Raw genomic sequence first — 13,087 nt, forward strand, 5'->3', positions numbered from 1 at the left:
TTTTTTTAGTGCAAAAGGAATATATTATTTCACAACTAATAACCAATCCCCATATGCTCAAGGAATAGAACCATATAGAGATATTAAGATGAAAATATCGTCAGGATTGAAAATATCTCCATCAACTCTTTCTTTGTCAAGTTATTAAATCAAAACAAAAATTTTCTTCATAAGAAATTTTTCTTTTAAAATGTATTTTTTGATAATAAAAATAGTTATTATTTGTTCAAATAGAAGCTACAAAATTTTAGAAAGAGTAATCAATTGATAATATATTTTACAAGTTTATTATAGTTAAATTATATATATATATATTGTAATATATCACATACATACAATATAGATTGATTAACTTTGTAAACCATTTTCAACCAATTTTAGTTTTTGAAATTGAACCCCTAAAAAATAAATAACATACATGTTAAAATAATGTAGTAAAGATTTATAGTAAAATTTAACATATTGTTTATGTTGGAAAAGAATTAAAAAATTAAACAAATGAACTATTTAACCAAATACAATTTAAGTAGGAAGTTAGTTTTTACATCAAAATACGTACAGTAAATGGTTTATATGAAATTATCACCAGAAAAGTTAGAGGGATATATCATAATATCTAGAATTATCCTGTATTTAATAAAAAATTTAAAAAATTCAACGACCCAAAATTATATGAAATTAATTAAATTATTGAATTTAATTAATTTCATATAATTTTAAAGGAATTGAAGTTTTTTTGGTCAAGTTTTTCAATTTGACTCACTAGTTACAAAATGTTTGAAATACAAATAAAATTATTGTATTTTTGTTCGATTTTATATTTATATGATTTTTTTATTGTAGTTTCAGTATCTTTTTGTTGAAAAATGTTGTAGAATATGATATTATTTATTTATTTTTTTTTTTTTTGTAAAAATACAATTTAGTAACTAGTTTTCATAAAATATGCATTTTCAACTAACATTTATATGTCTTTTAATCTTAACTGATTTTTTTTTTTTTGTATAAATAAATTTATTTAAAAAAAGCACTTTTTGAACTTTATTAAAAGATAATATATGAATCATGCATTTAAAAAAAAATTTAATTATTTTTAACTAGTAAAAATAAAGAGAGTTCTTATGAAATGAGAAATTTAAATCATATGCCATTAAATTTTGTTAATATAAAGTATGGAGAGGCTCATAAATATAAACGGGTGGAGGATTTCCTCCACCACTAAAAAATTAAAATTTAAGAAAATTACATGTATTTTCATGCAAATAATTTAAAAGAAAAAATTAATTTAGCAATCCCCTTTTTTTTTCATACAATATTGCTTATAAATCCAATGATTTTTTAGGAAATATTCCCCGGAATATTGTCATTTTTTTATATTTTGTTTAGAGTTATGAGTATATAAATAAACTTAAAGTTGCAAATGTCTCAAAGAACAATTTTATTTTACCAAAAACTATTTATTTAACTATTTTTAATGTTTCAAGTACTAACCAATAAATAAAAATACTGTATTAAATTAACTTTATACAATATTACTAATACACAAAGTTTAGTTTTAGTTTAAGTTATTAGAAAAGTGGGCAAGAACCGTCCATGCACTCAGACCTGCAAGTCTATTATGGAATTACTTTAAATGTACTTCTACAATCAACTTCAATTTAATATATTATTTATATTATAATGGTTATCACTCGCAGCAGTGCAACCAATTGATACAAAATAAAGTACTTTTGACCAAAAATGCCCCTCTTGAACTATCTTTTAAACTTATATAGTCATATTTATTTAATTTTAATTTGATTTAAACTACATCAACATAGTATAATTTCAGCCCTATTATTATTTTATTTATGTCTGATCGATATATATCTATTGATTACTAACATTTATAAACTAGATTTTACTGCTGATCAACACAAAACTACAAAAGTCAAACTAGTCTAATATTGATTTTCTAAAAATCTTAAAAGTTTTTAATAATATCTATACTTAAAATAAGTCATTTAAGGTACATTAGCTGCATTGAAATGTTGGGCCCTGGGAAATTGCTTACATTGCTTCCCTTTGCACCACCACGGAGCCTTTTAAAACCTAATCCCAGATATTTGTAATATAAATATTTCATGTGCCTCAATATCTACACCTTTGATGGAATTCAATTCCATCAATTTCACTGTTTTGGCCAAACTAAATTTTTTTTAAAAACATGAAAAATTACCCATGACTTTGGTGTGTTGATTTTGTACCACTTAAAACAATGTAAGGTGATTGCGTTTGTTTTTGTTTGGATTGTAACATATTCAATGTACCAAGAGGAGTATCTGTTGAACTCATTTTTTTCATCAGCTAAAAATAATATATATATATATATGTATTTGACATATCCTATTAAATAAATGTTTATAGTATTTAACTTACTGCTTCTTGTTCAGCTTTTTTAATACGTTTTTCAATTTTATTTTTACCAGGACCTTTACCGTGAAATTTATGAGATAAATATCTAAAAATGAATTTGTAATTAATAAATGGTAATTTATTAAAGAAATGAATAATTGTCTTCTTCTATTTCCTCGTCTCTATTCCAACTTCTTGTAGTCGGCCTCCTTATCCTAAACTTTCACTTAATATGATATACCACATCATCTATGCACATATCAGCCATCCTCATATCGCATTCAATAATATCCCTCCATCTATTTTTAGTCTTCCTCTACCTCTTTTTCCTTCAACAATCATTTCTATGAATTGAATGTATAAAATAATATAACGAAAATTGATTATTTGTTGTTAGTTTTAAATATAACGTCTTTTTCTTCTTCTTCGCCTTCATCCCAACTACTTGGGGTCAGCCACTAAGTTTTGTTCAGGATTCCTCATACTTTTTTGACAATAATTTTTACGCCGGCTGTTGACATGACGCAACCTCATTAGTCGCCTCTTACGACTGGCAGAGGGGCCATGGAAGTATTCTTAGCCCCTATCCACAGGGAAAAGTTTTAAATAGAACGTAATATAATAAATGTGTGCAATATAAAATTGAATATGAATATGAAATTCCATGAAGTATAGTATTCAAGGCTTCAAACTTGCAATAGGAAACAATTACCATTTTTAATCAGTTGGAACTGTAGTAATATTTTATAGCAATTAATTCAAGTTTCAATTTACATGATCCCTTAAAATAGCTTACCATTTGTTAAGAAAAAATAATTTTTTCTCATTACTTCAAAAAGAAAATAATAATAAAAATATAGTTTTTTTTAAATTAATTGCCAATCAATGTTGTACACCTTGAATACAAATATTATATTTAAATTTAAAAGACTATGATTTACCGAAATGCTTCTTTTTCACTTAATAAATGACCATCATCATCAATGTAATCCAATTTGATATTAGGTTTATATCCATCTTTTTCACGAAATTCCACTGTAGGCCCACTATATCTATCTCTTCTGCTGGCTTTTTCATCCTCGGCTCTTAAATTATTATATATTAGTATTAAATATTATTATTATTATATAATTTAATGTATTTCAAATAAATTTTTATACTATATTAATTATATTAAATAAACTGATTATTTATTAATCTAACATAATTTTTTGCACCAATTTCAAATCTTTCTTTGCATATTTTAGTTGTTAAAATAAACTCTAAAAAAGGTAGAAAATATGTAAAGAAGGATTTTAAATTAGCCCAAAAAATGTAACACATCTTTCTTATTTTAGGTTTGTTAACTATTCAAACAAGTACATGCTCAGACAAATTGATTTTACTTACAAGAATGCTTTGTCTTCAATAGAATAATTTTTTGCTTGAAGATGAGCAAAGCGAGAAGCTGATGGTCTAGCATTTTCTTCTTTTTCAATGTAACCTTTGCTCATGGCCAACCTTAAAGCTCCTGCAACACCTTTACCCAAATCTGGTTCTGGTTCCAAAATAGGTTTACTATCAATACTTTTCATGTCAATTAATTTTCTCTCTGAAACAATTGAATGATATGTTACTATTAGTTTGATGATATGCTAACACAGAAAAATAATTTTATTTAATTTTGTTCCAGGGATAAAATGTATTTACTTCAAAAAAAAGGTAGCTTCAACTTATTAAATTTTAGAAAACGGGTAAAATATTATAAATATAAATCATTTTAATATTGAAAACAATTGTGGCACTCTATAAAATAACTTGAAAACCAATGCAGTGAATAATTTTTTTGATTATATATGTTATTTATACACAACATATGACAAGCCATGTGATAAAAATTACTAAATACGTGTTTTCTATTAAAAATATGTTATCACAGTGGGGCAGTGACACAGTATGGACGTGGCCTAGTTGGGACAAGATAGATGATATATGACAGTGAATAAAATCATTATCATAAGAAACACTTCAAAGCAAATCTGTAATTAGTGTTTAATTTTAAGAAATTGGTGGATTATGCCAAAAGCAAAATTGACACTTATTTTTGGTCAACTTCGACTGCCATTTGCACATAGAAGATAGGTCGTAAGTACAATTTTTTTTTTTTTTATCTTTTATATCTTGTGGTATATTTGTCTAAAATTGATAAATTGTAGAGTACTACTTATAACAATTTCATAGTTATGTTTAATGTAATGTTTTTAAATTTTAATTATTTAAGTAGAATTTTATTCTATGTAGTATACCAGGCTACTATTGTTTGTAAAACTTTTTAGCATATTTCATCATTTATATATATATTATGTATTTATGTAATTAATATACTTTTATGTAATTAACTATTATACAATTTTTATTATGACTCATTTAGAAGGTTTGTATAAAGAATGAAAATCATTGAACAAATCGAGAAAACGAAGAAGTTTGACACAAATTGGTAAAGAACAAAAATTTATCAATAAAACGATTTTTCAATGCAAAATAATACACACAGATGCTATGAATACAATGACCTGTGAAGAAATTAAATCATATTGAAATAACCTAAGGCAGAAAGGTTATTGGAGAAGTACTAGTAAAAATGATTGTTTTGGTATAAATCAAGCCTAAAGAAAGAGGAAAAATAATAATATAATTAAGTTTTTGAAATATTTATAATCATTATACAATGTATTATTGATACATTTAACAAATTTTAAAAGTTAAAATCATTTATTTTCCTTTAAAAATAATATGCAAATTAATTTTAACTTTAAATTAATTGTTATCATTCATTGTTTTACAACTACATACAACTTTAACTGATAAGTTTTAAAAGATATATTTATATTCACCCATTTCCACTTCTTTCCAGCCATCATTAGAATCATCAGAACCAGAATGTTCTTGTTTTACATTATTCCTTTCATAATCCTATGAATAAATGATACATATAAATTTAAAGACTTTAGTAGTTAACAATATTAAAATAAAAAATTATACCATTAATTCTTCAGCTTCTTCTTCTTCTCTATTACCAGCTTTTCCATAAGTCGGTATATCCCCTAGTGTTCTACAAAACTCTGCAGTTGAATTTAAAATGATTGCGCCTTGAATATTGTTATCATACTCATCTTTCTAAGAATAAATAATTACACAGTATAAAGAGTCATTCATTTTAAATATAACACTCATTTTTTTAAAAACTATTGAATTTTTTTGTAAACAAAAATATGTTTAATTAAAAAAATTCTACAGTAATATATACTTAAATAATATTTATTTCTTCCTTTTATGGTTGGAAAATTTAAACTTTAGTATAAGGTTAGGAACCGAAATGATTTCCCTTTATCAAAATTTTTTATCATATCTAGATTATATCTATATTGAATTTTATTCATGAATTTATATGGTTAATAATTGTAAAATCCAAAAGTAATGAAATCATATTTAAAATTTTAACCAAATTTAAAATTAGATTTTTAAAGTCAAATTTGAAACATAATTAAGGTTTCAAAGATGATCTCATATAATTTTTTGTTTATAATGCCATTTTTTCAATATTAATAAAAAATAAAAAGTTGATTAAAACTTTTGGACTAGTATTTAAAAAGTTATTAACAAATTAAAGTAACACTTAATAGAAAGTAAAGAGTAATTATATTTTTATAACTTGATATTTCTCATCCATACTCATTTTCTAGCCTAGGTATTAACATTCTAAATACTAGTCATTCTCTTAATCAAATCATTATTTATTAAATAAGCTAATTAATTATAAATCCCATAAAAATGTGTAAATTAATATTATGGATGATGATGTATTTTGATTTCTCATCAATAAATTTTGAACATAATTTCAGCTAATTGTTGAATAGATATGATATGTATGAGTAAACTTTGATTGATGTGATTGCCTTCAGCAGACCTTGTGAATATATTCAATAAAATATCATTCAAATATCATTTTCAAAATCAGAAAAAAAAAAGATTATGAGCTTCAATTGAAGCTTAAAAAAGTATACATTTTACATCTTATTTATTGGATCCTTGTTGTAAAGGTAAATACTTATCACCTGAACAACATGCTAGTTCTATGGAATGTATTAATAATAATAATTGAGAAAAATACTTAAAGAAAACAAAAAGATCATTTTAACTGAGCCAACTTAATTTGGAAATTCACTAATACTGCTAATTGTTTTATATGACAGAAAAAAATGAATAGTAGAACAAAACCAAAGGACATAACATATTAAATGTTTGCAAATTTTCGGGAACTTTAAATCAAAATCTTTAAGCAATTATAAAATACAACTGATTGATCGGATAAAAAAATTATAAGTGTTGAAGTTTTTATTGTTTAAAATTTTTTTTCTATACAAGAAAATTAAAAATTGGGGATCCTAATAAAGAAAAACTTGAATGGATGAAAAACATTGATTTAACTACATACTATTGTAGTTTTTTGAAACAAACAATATTTTCCATTGCGAAAATAAAAAATTTTAAACTGTTTACAAGAAAATGAGTCTTAGCCTCAACAAATCACACCGTGATGAACATATTGAACATAATGAATATACATTAAATCACTTAATTAATTTAACTAGGTTAAAAATTAATATTTCTATAAATATATAAATAATTAAAAAAGTACTTACAATAAGTAAATCTTTAACATCAGGTTTCTTTTCAATTATTTCTAATTGTTTCAGTTTTCTAGCTTTTTTTAATGCTAATTGTAAGCCCATATCATCTTCATCATCATTTTCTATTTTAATCTCAACATCCACTAAATCACCTTAAAATAAAGATAATTATAAATCATTTAATATCATTAATACATACAGTGATTATTAACATCGCTTACATAAATATTATCGCATTAAACATTTTTTTTTAAATTTACTATTAATTTCAATGTCACTTTATACACTGTACTAACACTTAAAATTTTGTATTTTATAATAAAAATTTATTCAAATTACCATTTAATACATCTTCAATTTCATCAAGGTCGTCATTATCTTCTTTGGCACCATTTTTATTTGCAAGCCTTAATGATCTTTCTAATTTATCTGCTTTTAGAGGATTAATCCGAAGTTTCTTTTTCTAAATTAATATAAAAAAAGAAGAATATTAAATAAATCAAGAGAAATTTTTTAACTTCTAATAAATTCTATTTTATACCCCTATGCATTTTAATAAGTGAATTAATACAAAATTAATAATGATAAATATTGGTACCAGTGTTTATTATACTTATATAATTTGAAAATCTTAAAATTAAATTAAAAACTATAAAAAAATTTTTGACAGTACAAATTATGATACTTAATTAATATTCTTGATACCAAACATAGTGTCAAAATTAAAATATTGTATTATTATTGTACTCACACTTATTACCCAACTCTACACTTATTACATTTTACTATTGATTCTTTTTAAATTTAACTCATTAAAAGTTTACTATATGTTTGTTACACTAATTGTTAAGCTATTAATTATTGTTAGGCTGTTACTGTTATTTAGATTCATACTTCCTATATTTTTGGGTTTGGTTTTTAAAAATTTTTTTTAACTTTCATTTTGCATACACAAAGTTTAAATGTAACACATGTCATGTATATTCTTTAAATTACATCATGATTTAATGTAAAGGATTACCTTAACTTTTTTAAATTTGACACTCATTTCACTATCATTGTAATAATCAGATGCTAATTTCAACTGCGTGGAAGATAAAGAATCTAAATTCAAATTTTTTTTCAGTTTTTCTTTTATAGTTTCGCGTTTGGCCTGATAGTTATTAATACCTATAAATCAAATCAAAATTAAATTTATACTTTAGAGTAATTAAATAAAATTGATGTAAAAATGAATAAGCCATTATAAAAATGTATCTCTTTAATTAAAATGTTATAGAAAATAAATAAAATACTTATAATAAATAGCTACATTACACAATAATTTAAATAACGACATAAAAAAAGTACTAAATCAAAAAATTAATGTTTTGTTTTTTCATAAAAGACAATGAATACATATCCTGATCTAGTCGAAAAATAAATCAAATTTATGCATAGAATAATAGTTATGTTGAAAACAAAAAGACACTATTCTAAATTCCATGTGGTTCAGATAAACTGTTTTTTTCTTCTGTAAAATTCAGTTTTTATATACTTATAGGCATATAGTAAAAATAACTATTATCATAACAGATAATTAAATGATTTGTATAAAGGTAGAACAAATAAAATAAATTGACAATATGAAATAAGAAATGTATAAATTTAAACTACTACACCTTTTAAACTACTAGTGAAACTGTTTTTAATCAATATGAATAAACAAAAAATATTTTAAATGAGGTATGCAGTGAATTACATTTATATCTAAATTAATAATATATCAAAACATACCAAGTTTGAAACTCTTTTTCTGAATCCCATCAATTTCTTCATCATATTTGCTTAAAACTAAACTAGGCTTATCTACATCCATTTCTTCTAGTTCATCATAGCCACTATAATTTGAGCGTTGTTTTCTTCGATCAATATTCTAATTATATAATTATGGAAATAAGTCATAAAAATTAATTATAAATATTATAATAATAATAATATACCAGCTTATAATTTTCATCATCAATCATATTAACATTAACTAATACATCTGGATCTTCAGCTAACACATCTTTATCTTGCAATGTTAAAATTACATCTTTACCCTCCAAAAATTGATCCTATTTGAAGAATACAGATTATAGTAAATCAAGATATTAAAAACAATATTTAGATCAAATATTTACCATTGAATGTTGAACTTCTAATCCTTTCAAATGCTTACTTGAGTACAAATTACTCATTTCATTCTTTGTACTCTCTTGTATAAGATCACCTACACCAAATACATCATCCATTTCTTCTAACTCTTGAGCCTTATGACAAAATAAAAACATTACTGAAAAATTAGTCCAAACAAACAATAAAAAAATTATGTGATATTTGAAAATCATTGATTACCTTTTTTTTGGCCTTTTCTCTTTCTTCTTGAATATTTTTTGTCTTTTGCACCCAACTAACTGCATCTTCTTCAGAATCACTATCTGCTAATTTTTTAACATTTAACATTTTTGATTCAATCAAACGTTTTTGTTTTCTCTCAGCAATTTTAGTTTTGATTTTGTCAATTCGATTTCTTTCAGTTATACTGGCTATGTATAGGAAAATGTATAAATAATACAGAATATTTTAATAAAAATATATTTTTACCTGCTGGTTTATGAACAAATTCTCCTTCATCACCAGCAATAACTTGTAATCCATCATCTCTATTTTTTGTGGTTCCAATATTATCTACCTGCAAGGGTTTAAGTCCCAATTTAGCTCGTAATTTATTAGTTTCTTCAATAGAAAGACTATCTGATGATGAAGAAATATTTGGAGGTGGTGGTGGTGTAAGACTTGGAGGAGGTGGAGTTCGAGCTTCATCGCGAGAAATTTTTGGCGGTGGTGGAACAAAAATAATATCATCATCTAAAAATATAAAATTAGTCATTAATTAAAAACTTATTTAAAATTAGTGATAATTTAAATATATTATACACCACTAAAACTGAGTAAAAAATAATAAGATAAATCATTAACCTGAACTATGATATTTTTGTTTATCCTTGGATTTATCTTTTTTCTTGTGGTGTTTCTTATGTTTTTTGTGTTTTCCACTAGTTTCATTATCTGAAGAATCACTAGATTGGTGTCTTTTTTTTTTATGTTTAGAAGATAATTCCGAATCAGAAGAATCACTGGAATGATGACGTTTTTTTTTATCCTTTTTCTTATGTTTTGAAGAGCCCATTATTTAACTAATTCAATGATAAAGATCGTAATTGGAAATAATTAATAACGATTTTTTGTAGGTGGAAAACTGAAACTCTAAACAAAAAACGTTAACACAAGTTTTTAATATCTCATGTAGGTGTAAATCAAAGTGTCAACTTTATCAAATTTGTGTAGTGATAATAGTATTATATATTACCATAACAGCGGTTAATTAAAGATGTTATACCAGTTTCAATGAGAATTTAGATAATTTACTCTTAGACGGTAATGATGAAGATGATGTTTTATTTTATAAAAATTGAAAAATTGTTTTCGTTAATAGTAATAAATAACACTTATAATTTTTATTAATTTTTTTATTTATTACCAAAACATTGAAACTATAATATTATTATTCAAACAAACACAAATTCATCCATTTAATATAACCAATTTATAATAATAAAGTCTAGTAACAAAAAAAAATTATTTCTTCATAGTAAATAATAATTTGAAACACATTTGATTACCGTTATGAGATGTAGCTATTAACTATATTTATATAAGTATACCATAGTTGATTTTTACAACAAAGATAACTTTATGATGCTCTTGAAAATACAAAAAAAAATGGTTAAACAATTAAATATTAAATTTCATTTTTTTTTGCGATATTGCAATATAATATTGCTGAAGTTAGATACGATATCGATGTCTAAAAATATATCGTTGACCAACCCTACTGCCTTAAGTGGTCTACTAACCAAACCCAACCCAACCCCCTGTCGATGAGGAGTTACTTGACGACAATGTAGTGGGCGCCCCGGTGACGTACACGTCAGATAACGCGCGAGACATACTTGACGATGTTTTTGCCTTAACCGAAATAAACGTTCACTGGGAGTAATACAAGAATAGCAAAACGAAGACGCATTTTTTTCATCCATTATGAAACAATTAATTACGCCCGAAAAAACGATAACAAATACAAAAATGATTGTTTCATGTCAGACGGGCTTATATGCATTCATACGGTCTTACTCGGGATGTAATACCGATTGAGATAACACGACTATGCACTGGGATAAAAATAAACTTATAGAGCTAATGAATTTAAAAATATAGTTCCTCCGAAATAGATATATATCATATATTTTTGTAATATATTATTATACTTATAATATTAGCATATAATACACGTCTGTATTAGTATGTCACATAATAAAAAGCAATTTTCCCTGTCAAAACCAGTTCTTTCGGTAATCACAAAATAAACAAAATCTGTGACACTCTACTCATGATTACTTAGTTTAACTGTGAATTAACAGTAAAATTTTGTTCTTGGTCACTGTAGACGCAAAATTATAAAAAATGTGAATTCGTTACACAAGTATTATTGATGGTGAATTAAACATTTTACTCATTATTATATATCGTAAAATATGAACTATAATCTCCACAGTAAGCCAATAATACTATTAGGTTACAATTTTGAAAATAACATTATTCAAAAGTTTAAAATAAATTAATATAATAATATTAACCTAACTAATGTATACTAAATAATATTATATAAATTGTTAAGCTATATTGTTTTATATTGCATAATATAATATAATATATTATATTTCTATGCATTACTTTAAAAGCTATAAAAAAATACCCAGCACAATTGATCGTCACACAGTGGGGACGTGGCATAGTTGGGACCTGCATAGATTTAATCTGACAGTTATTAAAATCACTATCATAAGAAACGCTTCGATGCATACCTGTAAATAGTGTTTAATTCTAAGAAATTGGTGGATAATTATAAAGGCAACATCAACTTCAATATCCTTAATTATATCCAGATTAGTAATTCTTAGATTCAAAAATATATAATATATAATTTTTATAATTAATTGTTTTCAAATTAGTATTGATTTTGATTTTTAATATGTTAAAAGTAATCATTTTATTCTATTTTTTTTTTGTGAAAGTTTATAATAAAAAAAAAATTTATTTATTGCCATAACTTTTAGCTCAACTTGCAACATTGAAATAGTATGTTTTTTCACATAATTACACAACAAAATGGCAATCACTTGCATATAAAAGGTCATCGGGACAAATTTTTTTTCTTTAATTTTTGAGGGTAATGTCTTCGACTAGATACGAATTGTGATCTTTTGACATATTGATCATCAAAATCGGTCCAGTGAGAGCTGAGAAAAAGTGGCAACAGACACAAAAATAAAAAAAACATCATGATAAAATTAATACCTTCTCAGCTTCGAATCGAAGCTAAAAATAGTTTTATACCTTTTGATCTAGTTAATATTTAGTAGTACTTTTTTTTAAAAATAACTATTATACTTTTAGACTGTAATAATGTTAGTTTTATTCTTCTTCATCTTCTTCCTCACATTAATCCCAACTACTTGGGGTCGGCCACTCTTATCCTAAACTTCCACTTGAAACGATCTCCCACATCCTTTACACTCACATCAGCTGTCCTCATATCGCATTCAATAACATCCCTCCATCTCTTTTTTGGTCTTTCTTTACCTCTTCTTCTTTCAACATTCATTTCTACAACTGTTTTTACGACTTCCGATTCTTCTCTCCTCATAATATGATCAAATCATCTAAGTCTATTTTCTCTCATCTTATCCACGATTGAAGCTACAGCTATACTCCCTCTTATATGCTCGTTCATTATCCTATCTTTTCTAGTGACTCTACTCAACCTATGCCAACACCGCCTAATATTTTCCATACTTCTACTGGTACTTCATCTGGTCCTACTACTTTATTCTTTTTCATTGATACCACAGCCTCCCATGCCTCTTTCTCACTAATTA

General features: G+C 24.7%; 2 protein-coding genes across 4 annotated transcripts in view; one reads left to right on the forward strand and one right to left on the reverse strand.

The window, feature by feature from the left end:
- The window catches only part of LOC126902260 (pancreatic triacylglycerol lipase-like), a 36,016-nt gene extending 35,851 nt beyond the window's left edge, over window positions 1-165 (forward strand). For all 3 annotated transcript variants that reach the window (XM_050679343.1, XM_050679345.1, XM_050679342.1), the window contains exon 7: window positions 10-165. In XM_050679343.1, the coding sequence (XP_050535300.1) occupies window positions 10-148 (139 nt within the window). In that variant the 3' untranslated portion in view covers window positions 149-165. The remainder of the gene's footprint in view (window positions 1-9) is intronic.
- Window positions 166-268: 103 nt separating this feature from the next.
- Window positions 269-10,409, reverse strand: LOC126902257 (U4/U6.U5 tri-snRNP-associated protein 1). The gene is made up of 16 exons (XM_050679340.1): window positions 10,068-10,409; window positions 9,693-9,956; window positions 9,444-9,634; window positions 9,230-9,358; window positions 9,047-9,163; window positions 8,841-8,979; window positions 8,086-8,234; window positions 7,404-7,527; window positions 7,077-7,216; window positions 5,416-5,550; window positions 5,268-5,346; window positions 3,784-3,985; window positions 3,336-3,479; window positions 2,419-2,500; window positions 2,219-2,346; window positions 269-398 (listed from the first exon to the last, which is right to left on the reverse strand). The coding sequence occupies exons 1-16, from the start codon at window positions 10,276-10,278 to the stop codon at window positions 368-370; spliced, it is 2,265 nt and encodes a 754-aa protein (XP_050535297.1). The 5' UTR covers window positions 10,279-10,409; the 3' UTR covers window positions 269-367.
- Window positions 10,410-13,087: the final 2,678 nt, after the last annotated feature.

This window comes from Daktulosphaira vitifoliae, unplaced genomic scaffold, assembly GCF_025091365.1.
Source record: "Daktulosphaira vitifoliae isolate Bord-2020 unplaced genomic scaffold, ASM2509136v1 Scaffold_3, whole genome shotgun sequence".
Lineage (NCBI taxonomy): Eukaryota > Metazoa > Arthropoda > Insecta > Hemiptera > Phylloxeridae > Daktulosphaira > Daktulosphaira vitifoliae.